Source organism: Microtus oregoni, unplaced genomic scaffold (genome assembly GCF_018167655.1).
Source record: "Microtus oregoni isolate MIOR12 unplaced genomic scaffold, Mior012 000011F_ref0000422, whole genome shotgun sequence".
Taxonomy (NCBI): domain Eukaryota; kingdom Metazoa; phylum Chordata; class Mammalia; order Rodentia; family Cricetidae; genus Microtus; species Microtus oregoni.
The window spans coordinates 28,286,824-28,313,229 of NW_024543070.1; the positions used below are offsets into that span (position 1 = coordinate 28,286,824).

A 26,406-nucleotide genomic window follows, 5' to 3' on the forward strand; every position below is an offset into this window, starting at 1 on the left:
TATAAGCTTAAATATTTGAGTGATAAGTGTAGAGACAAAAAGAATCTTTCTAGACAAAAATGCTCTGATGTTAATTTCTTAGAGCAGTCATACCCTGTAAGGGCCATGTACTTATTTTTCAAGCTTTCTTATAGAAGAGTTCCTATTCAAATGAATGGGGCTTGATACTTCGAGGACAGAAAGCTTTGAATTTTAAGCAAGAAGACATAAAAGCAGCTTGTTCCACTGTCCTTCAGGGAATCAAAGGCACAGATCCATTGATAAATGACAGCAGAGACTGTGACAAAGGAGGCCGGAGAGTAAGGGACTAGGAAATCTTACGTTGGTTCCATTTAGAAAGTTCCCAATGGCCAGGAGTGTGGACAGGATGAAGCCCAGAGTCTTGTTGTTCTCCAACTGGTCTATTCCTTCCTTCAGGTCCAAAAGTGGTTCAGCCACTTCCTTTCAGATAAAAAGAAAGCAGGAGATGAGAAAGAATACACATTTTGGTTTCCTTTTTCCTTTTCCAGGTTTGCGTGGTCCACAACAATAAGGCATCTGAGATAAGGACAGTCCTGAACGGCGGCAGATAGGAATCTACCCGCAGACATCGCAATGAAGACCCTTGGTCCTATGCAACTCAAGCAGGACCCTCAGGCCTTTCTCTCCACTCCCTCTCCCCCGCCAGCCACGGCTGCCTCCAGAGACCATCTTTCTTTCTTTCCGTGTTCCCTCAGCACCGGCATCACAGGTTCCTCTTTGTCCTTCTTGTTTGTGGCAGATGACTGTACATGCTGTGTCCTCACAGTCTCTGCATCACCACAGTTTCCTCCTGTCCCCTCTAGGCATCCCATGCCGGCCACCTCTTAGCCTAAGTTACTCACATAGATGTGTCCAATATTTGGACACTGTGACATGGCATTGTCATCTACAAAGTTGGCAGTCAAGAAGCACATAATTTAGTCACAGAAACCCAGATCCATATTTTAAATACATTTAAGAATTTGTGTTGAAGGATATGCATAGCTATCCTAAGGTGCATGAAGCCTCTGGGCTTTGGATTGGGCATGCTGGAAAGCCAGTTCTTGTTACTCTCACTCCCTCAGACCTTTGACCTGCCCTGCGCCTCAGTGGCCTCAACCTCTGAAGTCCCCACATCAGGAGGTTCAACTTTAGTCTCTCGAGCAGCCTTGCCTTGCCAGTGTAGTGCTCAGCCACAGCTAGTCACATACCCTTTCCTCCAGCGTCTCTGTTTGTGGCTGTTCTCTAGTGCAGCAGTATGTTAACTCCTCTGGACTCCAATTTCCATCTTCTCTGGTACTAAGTCCCACTGGCCCCTATTCAGCTCACAAAAGCATTCCACTGACCTGTTCTTTAATGTCTCCTTCCAAATCAAAATCCCTAAGAGGGACTTAGGAAGTTACTAAAACTTACAAGTCTCAGGAAATTCCTTAAACACAAGATTCATAAGGCCCCTCCCCAAGTTACATTAAGTCCTAACGACTTCTGGGGAAAGGGGTACTTTTCCAATGTTCTGTTTGTTAGTATGGGGCAGGGCAAGCCAGGAATGCCCACGCAGGAATGGGCTTCATGGTGCTACAACTCCCTTAGAGTTATCTATGTTCTTATAATTAACCCCTGACCCACCTTCATGTAAGTGACCCTGATAAACTCCGGTTCACTGAGTTAGTCTTGGGTGGAAGACTTCTTTGGTCTGCCCTTGTTGCTGTCTGGGGTAGATAGACACTGGTACACAGCTCCCTAGGGAAATCACACAGCATAGCCAGTGCAGGAAGGACGCCGATGTCTCTTCCACTGCTGTTTTAGAAGGGTCTCAGTACCTTTGCCATCTAAGCCCATCCCAACCAGTGTGTGCATGTCTTTGTGTCTGCACATCCACATGTATGTGAGTCAGAGGACAACCTCCGTCAGGTGTCCGTCTCTGTCTGTCCAGGGATTCTCCTGTTGCTATGTCCTATCTTGCCACACACTATGGTGTGTGGCTTTTTAGTTCTGGTATAATTCAGTTTTCTGTCTGCTGCCTCAAGCTGTTGTTACCACGGAAGGCGCTGTCCCGCTCACCATCCCTTTCCCTTCATGAAGGCCTTTGACCTCTGTAATCATGAGCCCAAACAAAATTCACCCCATAAGTCATTCCTGCCAGACATTTGGTCACAACAATGGGGAAAGTGGCTACTAATATTCTCTTGAAAGTACCCGTGAAGGTGCCAACTGCCATGGCCTGTGCCAGTTTAGGTTATTGTCATCAGGTGGAAGGATAATAGGTTTTTTCCCACATTCTGCTTTTCTCTATTTTCTACAGTGAAAATACAATCTAGTAACTTTTGATTGCTAAACATCATTTATTTGTTGCCCACCATCAGCATCTGAGGCTGCATCAAGAAGGCACGCATCACCTAGTACAGATGCAATTCACACACCCCAGTGTGTGAGCTATGATTTAGTCACCATCAGCTGCCCCTCCAAATGCTGTGTCAAGAGTGAGTCTTGCCCAGGTTAATATCCACCAACTGTGAAAAACCCTGGCCTCCACATGGGGCTAGGGAATGCTCCTGTGGCCTGCCTACCTTTTCTGTGGTCTCATAGTCCATTTTGAATGCCCAGAGGTGGAGCCGAGCTGAAAGCTCACTGATGGAGGAGAGTGTGAGGAGGAACTGCTCGGCGCTGCCCAGGGGCACGTCAGGGTTGGCCAGCTGAGCTTCCTGGATTTTCTGCTTCTCTTCTTCAGTTGGAATCATGGTCAGAATTTTCTAGAAAGATAGGGTGATGTAATGATTCTTTGTTAGTAATGGACTCTGCTCCTGCAATGTTTTCAAATTTCTGTTACAATTTTCCAAGCAGAGAGTTAAAAACATTCTGTTTTTATTAGTAGGCAGGTGTTATGATATGATAACCTGTAAACTTGACGTATTCTGCTGTAGGCCTTCTAGGGCATAAAAGGCATCCAGGCAAGAACAGGGAATGATAAATGAGAAAAAAAAGACAATATTGGAGAACAGCTTTCTGCTCGTGAGATACAGCAACATGTGTCAAGAATGTGTGCTTTGTTGCACAACTCATGAACTATTATTTTAATAGATTTCAAAAATGAAATACAAAGAAGTTAGATTGATTTTTCTGTATTAATTATAAATTTTAACTAAAACTCATAGAGAAATAATATGTTAATATCAAACACAAATCTGAGGAAAAACATATATATATATACATACATATATAGATAGATATAGATATATATAAAACAATACCTGCTCAATGATGAAAACAGTATTATCTAACAGTATTTTGTTATATTAAAATTTATATATTATTTATTTTAAAAAAACAATCTTTCTTCATTTTACATACCAATCCCAGTTCCCACTCCCTCCCCTCCTCCCTTTCCCTCTATCTAACCCTTCTATCCCAACTCCCATCCACTCCTCAGAGATGGTAAGGCACACTGCTTTGGGGAAGATTCAATGCCTTCCCTACTATATCTAGGCTGAGCAAGGTATCCATTCTAAAGAGTATAGATTCCAAAAATCCAGGTCAAGCAGTAGGGATAAATCCTGGTGCCACTCCCAGTGGCCCCGCAGTTTGCCCCAACCATACAACTGTCACCCATATTCTGAGGGACTAGTTTGGACTTATGCTGTTTCCTTCCCTGACTGACTAGAGTTGATGAGCTCCCATTAGCTCAGGTAAGCTGTTTCAGTGGGTGTCCCCATCATGGTCTTGACCTCTTTGTTCATATTCTCATTCCTCCCACTCTTCAACTGGACTTTGTTAGCTCAGTTCCAGTGCTCCACTGCGGGTCTCTGCCTGTTCCATCAACTACTGGATGAAGGCTCTATGGTGACATTTAAGATAGTCATCAGTCTGACTACAGGGCAAGGCCAGTTTGGGCACCCTCTCCTCTGTTGTTTAGGGTCTTAGCTGGGGTCATCCTTGTGGATTTCTGGAAATCTTTTTAGTGCCAGGTTTCTTGCTAGCCCCATAATGGCTCCCTCCATCAAACTATCTCTTTCCTTGCTCTCATCTCTGTCTTTCACCATCTTGACTATCCCGTTCCCTCAAGTTATCCTTCCCCTTCCCCTTCTTCCCTCACCTTCTCCTTCCATCGCCCCTACTCCCCCCTACCCCTATGCTCCCAATTTTGTCAGGTGATCTTGTCTATTTCCCTTTTTCCAGGTGACTAACAGTATTATCTTTCTACTTCTATTTGCTTTGGATAAAAGCCAATTGTGAAATACCAAGAGGACAAAGGATGTTAGAATCCGTTTGATTTTTTACAGGTTCAAATGCTTAATTTATCACATTTTTGAAAGAGAAAAAAATTCTTATCCATCCTCATTATTCCTATTTTAGCTCTGTTTGGAAACCCTTTCTTCCCCTCTACAAATACACATGAGAAACATACAGATGAGAGAGAGAGGAAAGAAAAAGGTAAAATTATCCATACTCACAGAGGCTATGATAATCTATGTAAAGAATTATAAGCACCTACAAAAATGTTTCTAAAACACAGAAGTGAGTTTAACAATGTTTCATGATACATGGCTTATACACAAAACCTACTTTATTGGTACATAGTAATGAGTAAATTTTAAAGTGCTATTAATGATGAAATATACAAGTGACAAATCTAATAAATAATTTATAAACTCTACATGTTGGAAATATAAATGCTAATGAAAACAACCATAGATGATCTAAGTGATTGGAGTGGGATACTATGCTTATGGGCTGAGATTTATAGTCAGGATGCTGTCTCCCCAGACAGATCTATAGGTTTAACTCAGTTCCAACCAAAAGGCCAACATGACTTTGCATAGACACAGACAAGCTGGACCTAGATGCTACATAGTAAGGAAGAAGAAATGGAAGAACCATGGTGAAAGGTGACCTCAGAAGTATCACTCTACCCAACTCGAAGAACTATAGAATCATAGTAATTAGGACAAATACTTGTATCAACAGGCAGAACAGCACAGACACGGGGCACAAATACAGTCTGTTAATTCTGACAAAGTGGAAGACTATTCAACAGAGAGGACAGAATTTCCAACGAGTGCTGTGGAAACAACTACATTCCATATTTGAGAAAAATGAACCTCAGCTTAATTCTCTTATATACATAAGGAAACTCAACATGGGTCATGGGTTTCAAAGGAAAATGTAATATCATAAAAATTATGGAAAGAAACAGGAGAAAATTTTTGTGACCCATGGTAGACAAAAAAAAAAATCCCCGATAAGGAGTTGATAAACTGTATCCTAGTTAAATTTTTTCACTGTAAAAAGAATGAAAACATAAGCTTTATTTTGTCAACATAGAGGACCCTATGACCTTGCCATTCTGTTCCTGGACATGTACTCCAGAAATATGAAACCTGATAGTCACAGGAAACTATCAAAATATTGGCAATTGCTTTATTCATAATGGACCAAGGCTGGGTCAAGCAAATTATTTTTAGTGGATAAACAGATAACCAATTGTGGTACATCCCCAAAGAGAACTGTTGTCTGTGGTAACATCAAGATGCTCTTGAGCCTATGATACTTTGATGACTCTCAAGGCTGTCTGTCATGCTGAGTGAAAGAAGACGATCTCTTCAGGTTCTACATGGTGAGAGTCCATATGGCAGTCTCCAAAAGACACAACCACAGTGATGGAAAATGTATCTCTCCTTGCCAGAGGCTGGGACTACAGAAGGGCAGCAAGGGAGATGGGAGGGTTTCAATCCAGATTGCAGGAATCCAGATACATAAACTTTATACTATATCGACTCCAAAAATGTTTAAAATCACAACTATAAAATTAACTGCTGCTATTAAATATGCACATGCTAACGCAATGCATCTGGGTATATCTGAGCAGAAGCAACCTTGAGCTTGATGCATCGTAACAGGCAGGGAGGACTGGCCTCGGCGTATCAGAAGCACAGCTATACTGAAGCTATATTCTAAACTGCAGAGCGAGGCTGCAGAAGGTGACACCTGGCAAACACTCAGGCACATCTCCTGCCAAGTTGTCCTTCATTGCGGCTCCAGGATGAGGCTATGTGTGCAGAATTTGAGTATAAGGAGAGATTTAGCCAAAATTCTCTAGGTCACACTGACCACAAATATAGTGTTTAAAAAACACTTATCCAAACAATTCAGACAGACAACACTGTTGGAAAACATCTATGGTTGGACCGTGACTAGTTTTTAAAGTATTTAGTAAAAAAGTATACTTTAATTTTCATAATGCTTAAATTGTTCTAGGCACAACAGTAATTTCAAAACAAAAGCTTGCCAACACCTAGTAGAGCCTTCAGGAGACAAGTTCCTGCAAGTTTTCTCCCTTTGAAGAAGGAACTGATGGTGTTTCCTTTGTTTTTTACTTCTCTATTTCAAACCATTTCTTCATCACGGAGGATTCTGAGCTCACCAGATACCTGCTAGTCTATTTTCTCATTCCGTATACCACTGTCAATAAAGAGGCTACAGGACAGCTGACCAGGTCAGTCACCTCTGGCGAGCAGAGGCAGGGTTGATGTCAGACTCTTGCCATGTTTATAGTTTATAGTTTCTTTGATGCTATTCTGAATTATCACTTGGTTATGAAAGGAAAGGAACATCTAACAAAACCAAAATGTAATAGCCCAAATATTTGTTTGTTTGTTTACTTCTTTCTAGATCAATGGTTCTCAGCCGTCCTAATGCTGCAACACTTTAACACAGTTACGCTGTGGTAACCGCCCCTCCCCCAGAAATCATTAAGATTTTTTGTTGTTGTTGTTACCTCATAACTATAATTTTGATACTGTTAGGAATCATAATATAAATATTTTCAAATATGCAAGTTTGTTGATGGGGTCACAACCCACAGGTTGAGAATCACTGTTCTGTATTACTACAATAACTACACATGTTTTTATAACAGAAGGTACCCTCCAAAGGAAAACAATGCAAACATATCCTTTATTGTGGACCTAAATGCTAGGCCATTACATTTACCTGCAAATAAGATTTCACTTGTTTTTGGCAGAATTCTTGCTATGGCAATGAAGAATATACTACAAAGGTTTGGGTCGAGCATCAGGGTCTCGGGAAAGTTTGGCTGGGGTTAGTTTGTTGACAGTCTGCATTTACTGAGAAAATGGGTTCTCTCCCTGCACTTCTCTCCAAAAGCAACTTAAAAAGCAGCCCTGATGATATCTCCTTTCGTTCTTGTGAGCACTCTGGGGCAGCACACTGGGGCAAGAGACTATTGTGCCCAGAAGAGAAGAAACAATTTGCTGGAGGTTAGGCTGAAGCTCTCCCAAGCAGAGCCGGAGAGCTACTGGGGCTGCCTCATGTCCTAGCAGGGGTTCCATCATCCAGGGATACTCATCTGCAGGTGCAAACACTATTAACAGCTGGGTCCCGTTGTCAATGCATTCTGGTTCCCTGAGCCAGCTATGTAGCTCACGAGCAGACTCACCTACATCCAGCACCTATGAAGTCAGCTAAGAACGGGTCTTAGGCCATATAAACTCCTTAGAATGACACTGTGGCCCAAACAGTTAAAGGAAATTTCTGCTGGATCTGACAGCCAAAGTGAGATACGTTAAATGCCATGAGAGACAACTGTATTGTCCTACTTCTAAGTGGACTATGCCTTAAAACTCAGAAAAGCAGAGGAGGAAAAGGAAAGCAATGAAGCGATGTCTTCCGGCTTCTGTTTGTGATCATTCTCTGCATTTTACTTGAAAAAAAAGTATTACAGATGCTCTCTAGAGATGACCCTAAAATAACTTCCTCCAGTTTAATACTCATCTGAAAGCCACTTCCTTAATGGAGTTAATTACTCAGGTTTGTATGACAAATCCAGACTCATACCGCAAGTTGCTAGGCAATGGCCCAGGATGTCACTTAATACATCCTAATTGTGTTTTGGTACACAGAGCTTTCCAGTCGCCCTATGAAGCTGCGATGCCGTGACATAATGTGTGTGTCCAGGAAGCAGACGGTCTGGCTGAAGGCCGGAGGGCATTAACTGCAAATCTTATTAGCAAAGGTCTGCAAGTTGACAACTGCTTTTTCTTCCCGGTCTCATTTTAACTCTTGAACGGCAAGAGTCCAGAACAAGCTTTGGGTCCTCCCTCGTGCATGAGTGTATATCTTTTATACCCCTCAGGCAGCTGGCATCAGTGGTCATGAACAGGAGAGGACAGAGGCTCCTGCATTTCCCATTCTATAAGAGGCCTATTGCCATGGTCTTCACAGCTCTGCCTGAGAACAGCTGAGGGATAAGCATAGTCCTAGGATACGGAAGCAGCTCCAATGAGGGCTTCTTGGCTGGGATGCTTTCACTCCCTGAGGAGGTTAGCAGTGTGTGGAGACATTTCTGGCTGTGGGTCAGTGTGGAGGTGGGTAGGTACCACTAGCATTTGCTATACTGGTTGCATGTCCTATTGCTGGCAAAGTAACAACGTTGTTCAAGTCAAGTGGCTTAAAACAGCGTAAATTTATTCTCTCATAATATTCAAAATCAAGGTTGTGGGAAGCCCACAATTTCTCTTCGGAGGCTGGAGAGGAGAACGTCTCCTTGCCTCTTCTGATACTCAACACAACTCTTGGCATCCCTTGGTTTGTAAGCATGTCACTCTAACATCCTTCTCTGTCACCTCATGGACTTCCAGTCTGCGAACCTCCCTGTTTGTTCTCTGATGCAAGTGGCACTCCCACCTATCTGTATCCAAATGTCCCTCCTCTTTTAGGAATACCAGTCAGAAGACTGATGGCCCATCCTAATGGAACTATTTTTCCAAGCAAGTCACCTCCTGGATAGTCATGAGCTTGGCAAAGTATGTTCAACCAAGTACTTGTTTCAGTGGATAGTTTTTCTTGTTATCATCTCTTCTTCCCTAAGTGGCAAGGTGTGCACGGTCTTCTGGGCTCCAAACCTTGCAGGTACTGTTTGCTCACGGCCCTCTCCTCTACCCAGGACTGTAGATGAGTCTAACACCATGGCTCAAGGCTTCCTCTCGGGGGACCTTCCTGACAAAGGCTTGCACTCCCTCTGGAGTTAGGCTTCACTGGTTCCATCCACGTTGAAGTTTTCCAAACAAGACTATGTTTGAATAAACCTCAGATGTGAAGGCCTCTTACCAATAGAAGGATGGATCACCTGAGACCACAAAGCAGTGTCCCCAGACGCCTTATCCACACCCAGATGTCTCCAGGTTATATCACCCTTTGGCACAATCTGTAGAGTGTCCAGTAGCTCCTTCCCTTTTCCATCATGAGGATAACAGGTTTCACCTGCTATAATCCAGCACCATCCCACAGAGGCAGGAGAGCATAAGCACATGCAAGGACAGGAACTGTGGCACGTTAGGTGCAATATGATAGGCTTTCTCATATCAGCAAGCATGAAAGCCTCAGTAGGCTTGCTCTGTTCTCCAGATGATCCAACTAAACATATCTGTTTATTTTTCCTTTTAACACAGGGTTTCATGGAAGCCAAGCTGGCCTCAGACTCCCTGTGCCACTGCGGATGACCTTGTACTTTTCTGATCCTTCTGCCTGCACTTACCAAGCTCGGAGACCACATCAGGTGCCATCACATTCACACTATGCAGTGCTAGGGATTAAACTGGGATTTGTGTATGGTAAGGGAGCCACCTCCCTAGCTCCAAATCACATCTTTTATTAGATCAAAACAATGTCCTTTATGTGGGCTTCAGCACCACATGAAAGACTGCAATTCCTAAGTGTTCCTAGACATATGGACATGACATGGAAGAGACTTAAGCATCCTCATATGGAGGACGTGATGATCTTTTTTCATTCTGAGGTAAGAAATGTTTGGTTAGAGCTGGGGTCCATAAGTGAGCCAAGATCTTTGAACTTCACAGGCAAAGGGGCTTATCTCCGCATCCCAGATAAACATCTAAGAATCATTAACATATTTCAGAGTTCAGTTGAGTAAAAAAGATTACAAACCATCCAAAGTGATATTCAATGCATTAATGTGATGCACATTTTGCAACGCTAACGATGCTTCATAGAACCCGGCTTACCTCGATCCCTTCTTTGTTTAAGGCATACTCATCAAAGTTCAAAATGGCTATCTTGATAGTCCTGGGAGGGGGCAGCACTGTCAGACCGATGTTGATGGCGTTGCTCCTCTTGGAATCCAGAACGATGATCTCCTGCCTTTTACCATCTGCAGCTGTTTTCTTTGTGATAAAACAAGGAAAGTCAAAAGATTAGTGTATCATCCTGGGTCCTTCCTGGGTTTCATTACTAAAAGCAGACACACTCCTTATTTAAAAGAGAAAGCAAATGGCCCAAATTCAGCTCGGGGAAGAACTGGCTGCCACTCAGCATAGGAAGAGAATGGGGAAGTGGAAGATCAAGGCTCAGGCACTTAGTTGCCTCCAATGGAACTTTACAAGCCTTTACATTACAAAATAAAATTGATTTTCTTTCAATAGGAAAAACATTTTGTGCAAGAACAAAACCTGTTTTCCCCCACCATTTTAGAGTTCCTTTCTTGCGTGCTGTGAAGCATTTGGATGCGTCTTGTTGGCTCAGTGTGTGCAGTGTGCCCATAACAGTGAATAAACACAGGGGCTGAGGGGACAGGGAGGACATCCTCTTTGTGTGGCTGCTGTGTCATTTTAGTCCTCGGGTCCCTGGATCTCCCCAGGGCATCGTTTACTACCCAAATGTCCTGCACCCCTCACAGCAGAGTGTGCCCATCTTTCCTGTCCATGTGACCATCATACAGCTATCCACTGGAGGGTGGAGGAGGAAAGAAAGGGCCTGTGCAGAAGAAGAGGTATGAGTGGTAAGTAGGAACAGGCCAAAGAGGACGGCAGAGAAGCAGAGGTGTCCTAGCAGCCTTGTAAAACCCTCTGATGGGGCTTTCCTGATGGCATGGGTGCTCTTCAGAGGCACGCCCTGGGCCTACCTCAAGATGATGGCTAGCATAGGGCTGGAACTCTATGTGCCTTTCAAACTCAATGTTTGTATCCCTTCTCCAAACATACGTTGGCCCCATGATAGCCAAAAAGGTAGAATCTAGTATCAAAGGTCGCAGGCTTGGGAGGGAATTAGGCTTAGGTAAGGTGGTAAGAATGGAATCTTGACAATGGGATTGGTGTTCTTCTTATGGGAACACAGCAAGAAGGACGACATCTTAAAGTCAGGAAGAAAGCAGAATTAACCTGGCTAGCATCTTGATCTTCAACTCCACAGTCTCAGGAACTGTAAGAAATGAATTCCTGTTGTTTAAACCACTGAGTATATAGTATTTAAAATATTTTTATATTTAGTTATTTCATGGGTATTAATGGTATACATATATGTATGTGTAGTGTGTGTATACATATATGTATGTGTAGTGTGTGTAAGCCTGGTGCCTGTGGAGTTAAAAGGGTGTCAAATCCCCTGGAACTGGAGGTATGATGGTTGTGAGCTGCCATGTAGGTGCTGGGAATTGAACTTGACTCATCTGGAAGAGCAACAAAAGGAACCATCTCTCCAGCCTGGGGTATGGTATTTTATCATGACTGTCCTGACAGATAATCACAGACTGTGACACAAGCAGTCTCCACTTTCTCCTTCAGATGTCAGGAAGTCATATGTAGGTGGCAATGGAGGGACGTGGGAGGAGACTGGTCCAACGAGCCTCGACAACTGCTCAGGTTCCCTTGGTGGAAAGGCATCTGGGAAGTTGGGACCCTCTGAGGGTGGCAAAGATGAAGGTCGGGGGGGTTCTCTTAAAGAAAACGCAGCCAGTGATGGTGGGCGCTGCTCACTAAGCAAGGATGCCAACGGCAGGGCAGCTGCTGTGTCTAGAAAAGGCCAGGTCTGTAAGCAGTGACTCTCCAACTGCGCCTTTACGGTCTCTGGGGTTCTGCCAGGCTCCAGGGAGAAAGCAAGCAAAAAAGATACCCTTGTGTTCAGGCTGAGAGCTGTCAGTGATGAGGCTAGATGAGACTATGTCCTGAAAGACCTCCCAGGCCAGCCTGGGGAGGAACTCTGACCACACCTGCAGACAAGTGCCCTCTGGACTGCCCCTTTGAAGCTGCCTGAGCCCAGGGGCAGATGAGCCACTCAACGGGGACAACAGCAGAGCTGTGGTCTAAAAGGAGAATCAGATCATGGCTCTACAGACCCTCCCAGGTCCTCAAACTTAACTGCTACTTTAGGTCCTTAAATATGTGTTTGGGAATCAACGCATGTAGATTTCCTCATGAAGTAAGTGACTGAGACCATCCCAGCCTGGGGAAGAGGCGGTGGGAACATACATCATCTTATCAGTTCTGTGCTATTAGAGAACCCTGACCAATACGACCTCTCTCAAAGGAATAATAATTCTATCAAAATTCTAGTAAGATTTGTTTTGAGATTTTAAAAATCCATTCTAAAGTTAATAAAAGACCATAATCATTTCAAGCTCAACAATATATCTTACAATTCTTTTATATTTATTTATCTGTCTAGCTATTTTGCCTGTGTGTATACATTTTACCACGTGTATTGTATTCTTGGTGTCAGAGAAGGCACTGAATTCCCTGGAAGTGAAGTTATGGATGGTTGTGAGCTACCAAGTAGGTGCTAGGAACTGAACCCAGGTCCTCTGAGAGAGCAGCAAGTGCTCTTAACTGCTGAGCCATCTCTCCAGCCACCAATATTCTTTTGTCAAGCACTAATAATCTCTTTCTGAATGGCCATGGAGCTTTATGCACTACTGAGCCAGTCAGCCGGTGTGCTGAGATAGCGGGACTGAAAGAGCTGTGCGGTACAATGGTACAGAAAGGCTCATACAGCACAGCCCCAGTCATCCTCGCCAAGACTGAAATCCCTGAACCAAAACCTAACGTGAAAGAATGGCAGCTAGCCTGTAACCAAAACAAGAAACAAAGTCAGGTTGAACACGGCAAGTGAGCAGCAGCATGACTGTGGAGGATCCACTGAGGTCTTCTGTTAAGTTGGGAGCGTAGCTCCCAGCCCCTGGCATCCATCCCAGCCTCCAGGCCTTGGAGTTGCTTTGGTCTGGACTCCAAATCCCAGCAGGCCAGTTCCTGACCCCTCCCTGGGAAGGGTCAGGACCACTCCCAGAGGGTATTTAAATGGGCTCCCAGAGGAGAAACTGGTGGTTCTGGTTTTGCATGGGCTCCCTGCTTTCCTGTCTCCCCGCCATGTACTTGGCCACGCACGAGTGTCATTCTTAATAAAACGATGGGCATTTTGATTTGGTTTGATTTGACCTAATTTGATTTCTTGTGCCAGTGGAGCCACCTCTCTTCTTATTTTTTACTTAACATCTTCCTTCTGAGGAAAAGGTCAAGGAGAAAGCAAGCACAGAGGCACAGTGAAAAGGACGAGGCCACACCTAAGGAGCCCCTGCCTTCCTGACTGCTATATGGCAGATGCCCATCTCTGCTGACGGCTGTCTCAAGACATCAGTGGACAGTGAGATCAACGCTTGAACACTGCACGAGAGGTTTAGAGACCAGTCTAATTCTCCAGCAGTCCGTTCTGTTTGTTCTGATTTGGTTTAACTGATAAGATTTCTCTAGGTAGTCTCAACTTACTCTGCAGCCCAAGCTGTTCTCTAACCCATGGCCCTTTTCTCTCAGTCAACCTCCTGGCATCTGGGATAACAGATTTTGGGCACTAAGAGTCTCTTTTCCAATTGGCTGCTTGCCTTTACAGATGTATTTACTGTCCCTCTTTGCTATCTCTTTTGGGTGTCTAGTTCTCAAATGAGAACTTTTCATGTCCGAGTGTGAAAAGAGCATCCCCCCCCATCCCCGGAGGACCAGGAGGCCTCCAATGCTGTTCTAGGCCACAGGAAGGATGGTTTCAGCCTTAGTCCTTCATCAAAGATGGAAGACAGCCAACCTCTACCCTCCTCTTCAGCAAGTGTCAAGAATGGTCAGGGTGGCAGGAATGCTGGAGCAGAAAGTACCTGTTGCCCAGGCTCCAGGCATAGAGGTCTCAACTACAGTGACAAGACGTGAAAACAGGGCTATCTCTAGGGTGCATCTGCTTCTGCATAGCAGGCGTGCGGCCCTGTGAGGGAAACAGCTGCGGGGCAGTGTTGGAACATGCTACTTTCCCAAGTGTGTCCACCGAAGGGTTCAAGGGAGAAGGCAGTTTGTTTATTTCAGAAGGGAGAGACCTTGAAAAGTCTCTAGGCTGTTTTAGCTCCAGAAAGCCTATTAAGGCAAGGTCCTCCCTTGAGAACCTCCATCTCCTCTTACCACCCCGCCCCCAGGACGGTCTCTGGAGACCTGCCTCAGGCCTAGAGGCCCTGCAGGGCTTGTTGTTCATTTGTTTTGCTCTTGACCAGAAACCCTGCAGGGAAAGGGTGAGATGTCAAACATGCCAAGATGGATGAGAGAGAATCAGAGGGTCTCCTGTATGTCCAGGGGAACAGAGACCTCAGAGAGAAGAGACGGGAAGGAACACAGGAGGGCAATACAACATTTTCTCTCAAGCTGTCCCAGAGAGGTGAGGGTCCAGTGTATAAGAAGACGAAACTAAATGTCTTTAGGATGAGGTTTCAACAGACAGCACTAGTGCAAAGGAGTTATAGGACCTCTGGGAAGCAAAGGAGGCAGCCACCTGAGCAGAGACTGATCACTGCTGAAGCTCAGGGCACAGACTATGAGCCAGGGGAGACAGCTGTTCACTGCAGCCCTAGGGGGTGGCTGGCTACCTGGGCTAGGGGTCCACCTCCTAGAGCCAGAGGCCTGCACATCTGCTTCCCAGAGAGTAAAAAGTCACATAAGGTAATGTAAATATTGACTGGAGTAGCTAAGCCATGCTAGGCTTAGCCGAAAAGGGCGCTCGCTGCAGAGACAGATGGCTGATGCTTCCTGGGCTAGAGATGTAGAATCTGGGCTTAAGAGCAGGTCAGTCCGTTATCCCTAAAAGCCAATGTTTTGAAGCTGCAGATAAGGACTCAACTCGACTCTGAACGGTTATGGGGGTATGAGGCCACATGCAAGTGTGATTGCACCCTGATTTCAGTCAACATTCCAGGGAAAGGAAAAGGCTCTAACTTCCCCTCTGAGTCATTCAGCTTTGGAAAACAGAAGGATGAAGATTCAGGTAGCAGGGAGAAAAGTCAGAAAGACATTTAAACAGTAAACAGCTTTCATTACGCCTAAAGTTTGTTAACATGCTGACACAACAGGTTACTTCTTTGACTTTGTCCCCCCTTTGCTGGGGATAGAACCCAGGGCCTTGCATACATTAGGCAACCACTGTACTACTGAGCTATGTCTTGAGCTCACCCTCTTGAATTTTTAAAGAGTCATTTTATTAGGAACAGAGGATCAAAATGTTTAAAAAATGAACGCTGAACACACTGAACTTGTCACCCCAGAGGTGCGATTGAAAATAGAAACTCGTCTAGGGACATGATGCATTTGGAGAACTCCCTGAGTCTTGAAGAATGTCTCTGGGTCTGAGAGCACTTCCATGAAAGGCAACTGGCCTCTGCGCGAGCAGCTTGGCAGCAGCGCTGGAGACCCCGGGTCTGGGTCTGGTTCAGCATGGCCATTCTAGAAATGGTAAATCATGCCTCCCGACTCCCTGCTCACCCGCCAAGAATGACACCACAACATATTTTCAAAACTCTCCCTTGAGAAACTGACAGCTACAAGGTTACAAGGTGCAACGATACAGATGTCACAAGGAAGAGAAGGCTAGAATTTTCCCAGTCTTTCTGCAAGAACAATAAAGAAATACACAGCAGAGCTTTCCAGCAAAAAAATAAAAAAAAATAAAAATAAAAACAAATGAAAACCTAAGTCTACATTAAGGCAAAAAAAAAAAAAAGCCCTCATTAGTTAAGAGTAAGATTTTTAGTTGGCATGGTGGTGCGTGCCTTTAACCCCAGTAGGTAGGAGGCTGACACAGGGCAATTGTTTTGAGTTTGAATCCAGTAAGGAATTATAAGACTGTCTTAAAAAAAAAATAACGGGAGGGTGAAAGAAAAGAGTTCTTTCCATTCCAGAACAGGCTTGCCTTATTATTAAGGGGAAAGTATTATTTCCCCATACTTTGGAGCCTCCGATGGCTGAGGCCAACGGCTAAACAACAAGATAATCTGTGCTTTCCGATCACTGAAAGCAGAGGGAGCACACAGACTCAGTTACTAACTGTGGTAGCACCACAGGAGGAAAACGTTGTGTTTCTAATCTCTAGGTAGAATTTGGGGTTCCTGTTGTTGACATTAAGAACATAACGAACTTCTTTGTATTCCAAATATGAAGCATGGAGACTTTTTTTACTTCTCTGGGAAGAGGCCAGATCGGGGCAGGAGGCCATGCTCAAAGGCCACGTTAAAGCAGGGGCTTACAACTGTGGGCCTACTCCATAATCTCTGCGGCATTTACAAATCATCTAGCCTAGACCTGTAATCCCAACATAAACAGGAAGGTCAACTACAAAGTTGAAGCCAGCCTGGTCTACACAGTAAATTCCAGGCCTGCCAGGGCTACACGTGTGAGGGGGGGGGGGGCGCAAAACAAGCAGAATCACCCAGGCTGAGGCTTATACCTTGGCCAATTAAATCTCTATCTCTCTATTTCTTTAAAAATTCTGATAGTAGTTTCTGATATACTAAGAAACTTCAGGGCAAACGGTAGTTTCAATGTGAATGCCAGGCATTTATTTAAGTACTTGGTTTTGTTAGTGGTACTGCTTGGGTTCGTTTAGGAGGCGTGGCCTTAAGAGGAGGCTTGTCGCTGGGGCTAACCATTTCCAGCTTGCTCTCTGCTTTGTGTTTGCAGCTCAAGCCCTCAGCTTCTTGTCCCTGCTTCCTTATCTTTGCTCTGCCATCATGGACTCTGACTCTCTGGAACTGGAAGCCCAAATAAATTCTCTATTCTATGGTTTGTTTTGATCATGGTATCTTAATAGAAATGTACCTACTACACAGAACCAAGCAAACTTCTCTAGTTCCATCTGGAGACCCTGCCCCAAATAAGCCCAAGAAACCACCGTGTCCTCAAAGGCAAAAACGGGTCCTCTCCTTGCCTCGTTTTTGCTTTCTCCAAACTTGCCTTGGTCTGGTAGTTAGTTGGGGTATGAAGAAGGTGTCCTTTGAGAGTATCCGGGGTCTTCCAGCCCCTGATTGGACAACAGAATTGGTAAGGACATTTCACAGGGTTCCTCATGTCGAGTCCAGACGCTTTGGGGACTCTACCTGACATAGTTCTCTGGAATCATTTGCACATCCACCACCACATCCCAGAGCAGCAGCAAGAATACGGCATGGTAAGGCTTCACCCAGGGCTCGTGTCGCCACACAACACAATGAGCAGCATGCTCTGAAGAGCTCCGTGAACACATTTGCTGCCAAGTCAGCAAAGTGGGCTCTGTTCCACAAACTAGTAAAGAAACCAGGAAGGAAAGGCATCTTTTGCTCTCCTCGTGTTCATTAAGTGGTCCCCCCCCCCCCCCCGGCACTGGCTCTCACACGTGAATCTGGGCTGGGGGTGACTGGCTAATCACAGCCATGCCCTACTGCTTTGGTCTGGTGTCAGCTTTCCAACAGAAACTAAAAGCACTTTCCTTTGTTTCGCATTATCTTGTGGAGTCAATTTCATTTTGCTGTAGACCGTTGTTTGTAATGAGAACCTTCTCCTGCGCCAGGGTTCGGAAGTGCCTGTTTACAGCTGTGCTGCACGGAAATCTCAGTCAGCGATCAAAACCAGACGTGGAATCCGGTTAGATCGGAATTAGCAACATATACACACGGGATCCACCTCTCCAGCGTGATGTCTAATATTAATTTGCATTCTCATTTCTTGTAACATTTTGAAAATTAGCTCCTGCTCAGATTTCCTTTTCTTTTTGAAGATAATCAAACAAGCACTAACACACAAACACACACCCAAAGGTATATGCTCCTGAGTCTCATTGCAGAACATTCTGGAAGCAATTTAATAAATGTTTCAGTTTAGCTGTCCCTTGGTGTCCCTAAGGGATTCGTTACAGGACCACCAGAGAGTACAATAATTCTCAACTGCCTCACATGAAATGGATTTTTACATATTTTGTATATAACCCTTGAAACCCTCTAGAGTGCTCTAAATCGTCTCTGGATTATTAATAGTACCTATCACGATGCATATGCCACGTACTAGCTGTTGTATTGTTTTAGAAATAATGACGAGGAAACATTCTGTAAATGTTCAGCAAAGTTGCACATTTTTAAAAATGGGCTCCATCTGCAGCTCATGTGATCTTAAGATGTTGGACCCGCCAGTGTGGGTGACTATTGTCCTAGGTCCCCACTTTACCAAACCTAAACACACATTTGGCCACTAGCAAGGCCTTTCCGTATTTTCAGAGGTGGTCCCTACTACACGTAAGAACACACTCAGGGTTAGAGAAAGGACAGAAGCCAGTGTCTTTTCACTGACCAGATCAGCCACAGTGAAACCAGGAGAGGAGGGGGATGGGTGAAGCAACAGACTCATTGGAAGTCTTCTCGTGGAAACTTAAGCTCACCGCAAGGGAAGTAAAACATGGCTTCACTACCAACCTGCTGCCCTTTTCCTTCTCTGTCCTGAGGCCACGGGCAGCCTCCCCCCAACAACCTCCAGGGTACGAACAACTTCCAGGATGCCAGCAGCAGAGCTAGCCAAATGAGCACAGGAGGAGGAGGCCAGTTCATTAGTGGATCCGGCACAGTGCATGAGGTGGGTCATAAGAATACTTGACAACTGCAGGCTGCCAGCTAACGCTCAGCTGGCCTTCTCCACAAGGCCAGGTTGACTGTACGAAGTGGGAGAGGACATGTGGGCACTCAAGTGCTATGTGATATCAGCCTGAAGAGGTCAGGACATGGGTACATTGAGAGTAGATGTTTAAGATTTCATCCCCAAGTGACATGTTCTGGAAAGAACAAGGTCTAGGCCTGCTTAAACCAAAAGAACTGGACTGATGAGCTTATATTAAAGCTTAGGAATTGACTTTTAAAGTAAAGAAGCTTTAATTCTGACTTAAGGAGGCTTCTGAGGCAAGAAATAATTAAAAGTCACACCTTCTCCAAACCTGGGGAAACAGACATGGGGATGAACACCAGTGGCAAAGGGTGGCAAGGAGTTTAAGAATCTCCACATGGACTTAAAAGAAGACTGACCAATGACTAGCCCCCTGCTGGTCCCTCAGCATCACCCAACAGCCATGGCATCTCCATAGAAACACATGCACACACACACACACACACACACACACGCGTGCGCGCGCGCGCGCGCACGCGCGCACACACACACACACACGCACGCACACACGCACGCACGCAAACCCTGAGGTTGCTACCTTGTCTTGTCTTCAGAACTGGTACCTGACTCTTAAGTCTGAGAGGCCAACTCAGCTCACATTTATATGACAAATGGCTGAATCGACCTGGGACTACAATTGACTCACAGTGACAAGCCCTTACTTATCTTTTCCACTGCAGGTGTCCAACCTGTAGCTCAGAATAGCTATGAATCTGGCTCAGCATAAAATCAAAAATGTTACTTAAAACATTAAAAACTTTTGCAATTGTTCGGGTGACTCAGTTGCACGGTTCTTGGGCATACGCTTTCTCGATGACACCATGCTGCGCCTGTCTACATTAGACTTTAGAGAGTACTTTCTCATACCCCAAATTCCTAAGAGAAGGTAGCTTCTAGCCTGTTTTTAATGTTCTCTATACCCTGACTCACACATTTTGTGGGCTGAGATACAAAATGGAGGCATTATTGAAGCACTTCCCTGTGGGAAATACGATCCATTGTGCAATTTATATATCAGAATTTGCTGACCATGGTGTTATGTCCAATCATTTTATTATGCTCCCCATGAATAATTGTATATAAAACCAGCATTAACAATACTGCAACAGTAATGCCTGCAGGTTCTCATGAACTCATAGAAAATAAGATTCAGTATGTCGGCTCGGAGAATTATCCAAAGAGACTAAATTATCATCTCTAAAAATCACTGAGTGGCTACAGCTAAGTTTAAAGTGCTTCTATGATCCCGAACTTGAGGTGACATTATATGAGTACATTCAGTGCACCCAGTAAGCAAAGAGGTTCAGTTCCTCAGGAGAGCACTGATATTGCTCCTGGGCTACAGGGCCATCCATAATTAGCCATTTTGCTTTTTTCATGGGTAATCTGGTGTGCTACTGTGCATTTTTGATGTACCATAGATCCAAGGAATACTATCAGAAAAGTTAGACTTCTTATCCCAATGGACTGCTTACCAAACAGTTAAAGCAGCGCAAACGAGCATGCTTCGTCAAGAACCAACCTGTCCAGCTCTTCTCCTCTGCTAATCAAGAACATGCCAGGGCCCAGCCTACCTTGGTGACAGACAGCTCCTTAGACTTGGACTCAAACAGGTGCTCTAGTCTGGAAGTGTCCACCTTGATGGGTTCCAGTTTTGACCACAGGAATTCCCTGCATCGGCGATTGTTCTTATTCGGCCACTCAAAGGGCCGGACTTCATTCCAGAATAGCCGGATAGTCTTCTTTTTCTTGGTGAATGCTGGCTGACCCCTGGGTACCTGGGACCACCCTAAGCCCTGAGGAGTGCTGAACACAGGAGAAGCCAATAAATTACCGGGGACTGGTGGGGGAGGCACAGTGTCCAACAGCGGCGGAGGGGGTGGGGGTGGCAAACCCAGAAAGGTGGGAGGGGGTGGAGGGGGTGGCCCTGGGGCTTCACGGGGGCCAAGGTCCACATCTAGAACATCGATGTCGTCTTCCTCCCCCAGATCAGTGAAATCCATGTCTTGGATCCTGAGCTCCCTCGGATTGGCCATCAGCTGGTCCCAGATGTAGTCAGACTCAGTCTTCAGTTGCGTAGGGGTCGTGTCTGGGACCTTGTCCTGAGACTCTGCCTCGGGAGACGTGGACCCTCTCCCCAGGTCCCCACTGTTGAATTTCTCAGCAAAGGCCTTTACACTGCCCCGGTTGTCCAAGCAGCCAATGTCCACTCTCTTGATGCTCTCCTCTGGGGCCTGAGAGTTGGCCTGCAGGGTGGATATCCTGGTGGCGAGACTGGCCACTGCCTCCACCTCCTGCACAGCCCTCCCAGGTTCGCCATCATCCTTCTCCTCACCATCCGTGGACTTTCGGTTATGGGCATACAGCATGTCCAGCATGAACCTTTTGCTGGTAAGGATGTCGCCACACTGCCCATTCACACCCACATCCTGAAGGCTGGTGGACCATAGACCTGAAAGGACATGGGAAGGAAGAGATAAGAAAGAGGGCAGGGCCTCCATTCCACAAGAAAACCAGTTATGCATGAAAACAGGTGAACACACAGGAGCAACTCTGAAGAAAACGCGAGAAAAACAAGGTAATCAAAGCAGATGTTCACAGCCGAGGACTCACTCCGGGTCTCCAGACTCTTCCAAATGCATGCACTCCTGGTTTCCGCCTGCACTATGTAACTTCCTCCCTTTCTTCTGCTGTGGCAGGAAGGCAGAATCTACCTCCACCATGGCTAAGGGATGTCCGTCCTATCTAGACGAGGGAAGGCAGGAAGTACCCGCCTGGTCCAAGGCAACTAAGCGCTAGAAGGACATCTCTTCCCTGGCTCTACACAAGGCCATCAGTTCAAGCTCACAGTCTCATCTCTAGAGGACTTAATGCTACTTCCTCCAAAATGCTTCCCCACGGCCCCTCTTTCCCTTCACTTGCCTGTACAGCTCATCCTCTGAGTTGTCTTGCTTCTATAGTTTACCAGTTTAACAGATGAGGTCCGAAGGGGTCTGCCATTCAACCTCCAGCCTCCTACCTGCATGTGAACTCAGTCACAGCCTTTCTCTCGTGACAGTCCACAACTGTCCCTTAGTACGACTCTACGTATGTATTAGGACAGCACTGGGGTAATTCTCTGCCCTGCTTCTTCCATGACCCTCTCATCAGTGTTTCCTGCCCCTCCCACTAGGTCCTTTCTGCCCCTCCCACTAGGTCCTTTCAGCCCCTCCCATTAGGTCCTTTCTGCCCCTCCCACTAGGTCCTATCTGCCCTTCCCAGGAGGTCCTTCCTTTCTGCCCCTCCCACTAGCTGGTCTTTCCTGCTCCTCCCACTAGGTGGTCTTTTCAGCCCCTCCTACTAGGTCCTATCTGCCCCTCCCAGGAGATCCTTCCTGCTCCTCCCACTAGGTCCTTTCCACCCCTCCCATCCCATAGAATTTTCCTTTGGCATTGATATTAATCATTTTTTTCCCATCTTACAACCTCTCTTGACTCCTCTTACATCTCCACCACTCTCCCAACTTTTGATCCTTTCCTTTAAGATAATGTTGCTTCTAAACACTGTTTTACTCACTCTGCTCCATCTGCTTTGTGATCCTTCCCAGGCAGTGCATCCAGGCATCCTGCTGATAAACCTTCCTGCCTGCCACAGCCAGAAGCTAGCCTTGCTCCCCACGCCCCTCTCTTGCTCAATCCCAGCTCAAACTAGCATGGCTCTCCTTGCAAACAGGGATACTGCTTTGATAGCAGATAAGCCGCCGGTCTTTCCCAAGAGATGGTCACATTCTTTCTCCATTGTTTGGGAAATGCTGACTTCTCTTATTATGATAACAGGGTGGTTAGTTTTTAAAAAGTTGGTCTTCTTGCTTATTTCTTTACTCATTTAAGTCTTGTGTATATTTGGGGTGTGTGTGGGGTGTATGTGTGTCTTTCTTGTTGGCTTCTTTTGGGGGGGGGTGAGTCTTTTGTTTGCCTGTTTCTTTTTTTAACGAGAAAGAGAAAGAAAGAGCAGGGAGTTGGTTGATTGAGGGGGTGGAGAGATCTGGGAGGAGTTGGGGGAGAGAAAAGCATGATGAGAGTATATTGTATACAAAATTTGCAATAAAAATGGTTTTGTATAGGATGCATACAATAGGTGAGTTTCTAAAAATCCACTGCTAATCTTTTAATGTAAACTAATGACTGAAATGTTAGGACTTAAATGTGTTGTTTTGTTAATTTATTCCTTTTGTTTTTCTTCCCTTGGTCTCCAGTTGGTTGCTTGAACATTGTTTTGTTTTGTTTTTTTAGTTCACCCTGTTTTAAATAGTGTTTTAAAGTAATGACTCTACATATTATTTTTAGTGGTTGTTCCATGTGTTACAATAAACACCCCTAAATTATTCCAGTCTACTAGTACTAGTTTAACAATATAAGTTACTCCATCCACCTTCTGTCAGATAGCATTGAGACTTTCATTTCAACCCCCAAGCTTCTTCTCAGTAACCTCTGGGAAGATTGTGTTCTGAGCACACAGCTAGGAAATAAGGGTTCACAGTGAGCAGGACAGATATCCCCAGCTCTCATCCAGCTGATCATCAAGTATCATATAGCAAAATATGATAAATATGTTCAGAGCTGAACACACAAAACAAGAAGAAAGGTGCCTGAAATGAGTTGGATCTCTTCCAAGCTTTACTTTGGGTGACTTCAAATTCACTTCTTAGTAACAGATACAATGGTGCTAAAAGTAGGATTTGGGACATTTTAAATTGTCTCTAATTTTAATTGTCTTGGTGACTTTGAGGAATAGCAAAAGCTGTCATGACAGAGTGGCCTTGACTCGGCTGCTAAGGAGACTGTGAACACTGTGGAATTTCAGGAACAGTAAATTTCCACAGATCTTCCCAACCCTGGAGGGATGCAGAGGAGTCTCCAGGAACTCCAGTTTCTGCATCTATACACTTGGATCTCACTTGCTCTTTGTGCAAAATTAATAGTCGGTCTCTGGGAGCTCAGAGGTTCCATTTTTGCAGTTTTCCTTTTTTGGAAGAATGTTACATGCTCAGATCCAAGAAAGTTCTGTTCCCTGTTTTAGTTTTCCTAATCCAACTTGTTGATGTGTTTTAGGCTGCTGAGCCCAACTATGATGAATAACTCATAACGCTACTCATAATACACGAAAATCGGTTAGTACTAAAGCGACCCAGAATTTATCTTACCCCCTGACACTGTGATTGTAATTCTGTTAAACTTGAGTAGCACATCTAGTGTTTAGAAATAACTATAATACTATTTTGAGGAAACTAAATAGTACTTCTCAGCATATATGTATTCAAATAAACAAGCTCTTTAGTGCAATACGTTCTAAGATATACACTAATAGTCTTCGAGTCTTGTTACATCATAGTGATAAATCATTTGTAAAGTCAAATTCAGTAGCATGTTCTAACTGGGAAAAACATAGGCAGTAACTATTTTGACTAGGTCATTGATGGATCTGTTGGGAAAGAGAATAGTTTCATTCATTCACTAAATCTTCTGGGCTTCAGAGACTATAGTATCAATTCCTGGCTCATGGCATGGAATGGCAAGGGGAACCTTGGGATTTGAGTGTGGGCTCTGATGTGTGGTTAAAAGAAAGTCAGAGCATAGTCCGTGCCTTCACTAGTAAGGGATGCTATACTTTACCACAAGTCATGGATGAGAAAACCAAACCCAGTGCTGTCACTGGTAGTACGAATTACCCTCTGAACCAAGTTCTAAAGACCCAGTGAGGTCCTTCGCGGCCAGATACACAATCTAGCTTTCTTCTTGGTCCCTGACTGTAAAGATCTCAGTCATAAGCGAAAGGAATGGATTTCAGAGTGTAACACCAAAAAGACAGAGTAATATAAGGAAAACACATAGGTTACATTAAAGAGCGGGTCTAAGTACAATGTGTAACACTACACCTAAAGCCTGTATGTGCTGGTCCAGTTTGTCAAATTCTCCTCCATGCACTGTTAAGCATGCTGTTTGACAAGTACTCAATCAATTTCTTTGCTGAATCTATTTTGGTGGCAGTGTTATACACTTCCCTCCAACAAGTCTTCTAAGGGAACAGACAACATGACAAGAAACCAATCGGGAACTGGAAAGGGCCACATTTGGTATCATCGGCCTTGAGACAGATCAAAGGAAACGAGTGGTTTCTTTTCCACATCTCAGTCCTCGGCACAGTTCTGACGTGTGGACCTCCTTCAGCACCTGTGGGAGTGAGAGATCCCACAGCACGGGAGGAGGTCGCAGAGCCAGAACTCTGACTCGCTGTCACTGTGAGACAGGCGGCAGGTGAGGAGGGAGTGAGCCTTTCCCGCCGGTCACCTTGGAGGCTAGCCTGTGGCCAGGTTATTGTCCAGCAGGACACCGGCACGTGGAGAAGGGGTTTCACTTACCTGTCGTCCTGTCCTCAGACAGCTTGCCTTCCTTCTCTTCCCTCTCCAAGGTGCTACTGGAGGACGAGATGCTGGAGGCCGAGCAGTTGTCCCTCTCGTTCACCTCCTCATTTTGCCTCTCTTTTTCACTCAGCGAGGCTCTCTCTTCAGGCTCCAGCTCCAGCGCCGGCTCTTCTTGGCTCTCTGCACCCTGGTGGGCAGAGGTTATGTCCCGGCTGGCTTCATCAGCACCCTGCCCAGCTTCTGCCTCCAGTTCAGGCTCGTGGTCCTTATCGCTCACTGATGAAGACAAGAGTAGAGATTATATCAACAACAGATTTCTTTGGGGCGCAGGAGTCACACAAGAATTGGGTTGGATTCCACTGGGCAAGGTCTAAGAGTAGCCCCAAGACTCCTTGCGGTTACTGAGCTAATGTCTGCTTCTCTGACCAGGACTGCGCAGGTGGCGTGCGAGTCCACTCAGTGAACCTTAAAATGTGGAGGAGTCAGGCAAGCCAGCCCCAGCAAGGGGAGCCTCTGAAATTGGAGATGCCCAAACAGCAGCACAAAAGTACCAGCAGGCTTAGAAACCTGAGGACCCCACATGTACCACCGGCATTCCAGATGAAACGGGCCATGTGGTAGGAATACAGGTGGCTTCTGTAAGCTGACAGGACACCCTGGCTGGCAGCCAAAAATGAACAGGGACCTGGTCTACAAAGTCACACTGAGCAAACCTGGAAGATGTCTTCCCAGGTCTCCTGGAGATCAAGGCCCAGCTGACCCCACGACCCCAGCTGAGCCGAATTGGGAAACTACAAGACAATATGCAGGTACCATTTTCAATCAAACACAGAATGGAATGCACGGTCTTTGGGAGGGAAACAGCAGAACCCACACTAAACCAAGCTGACTAGCAAGCTGCAGCCCAAAGCTTTTTGACATTTAGGTGTAGGGGCATTGCATTTGAATTTTAATAAATAAAACTTGCCTGAGGTTCAGAAAAGTCAGTCACACTGGCCAGCCTTACAGACCAAGCCATAATAACACACACCTTTAATCACGGTAGCCATACTAGTTTGCCATACATGACTTTAATCCCAGAACTAAAGAGGATTATAAAACGGGAGGAGATAACTCTCAGTCACAGTCTTAGTCTGAGATTCTTGGAGACAGGATCACCGTTTCAGCCTGAGGTAGGTAAGAGCCAGTAAGTGGCTCTTTTGCTTTCCGGACCTTCAGGTTAGTTTT

At 45.2% G+C, this 26,406-nt stretch overlaps 1 protein-coding gene across 5 annotated transcripts in view; it reads right to left on the reverse strand.

Moving 5' to 3' along the window:
* Fhod3 (formin homology 2 domain containing 3) overlaps positions 1-26,406 on the reverse strand; it is a 412,200-nt gene that overhangs the window by 22,288 nt on the left and 363,506 nt on the right. For all 5 annotated transcript variants that reach the window (XM_041660396.1, XM_041660395.1, XM_041660394.1 and 2 more), the window contains 5 exons: positions 25,177-25,455; positions 20,354-21,231; positions 10,038-10,196; positions 2,568-2,750; positions 322-441 (listed from right to left, as the gene is read on the reverse strand). In XM_041660396.1, coding sequence (XP_041516330.1) covers positions 322-441; positions 2,568-2,750; positions 10,038-10,196; positions 20,354-21,231; positions 25,177-25,455 — 1,619 coding nt within the window. The remainder of the gene's footprint in view (positions 1-321; positions 442-2,567; positions 2,751-10,037; positions 10,197-20,353; positions 21,232-25,176; positions 25,456-26,406) is intronic.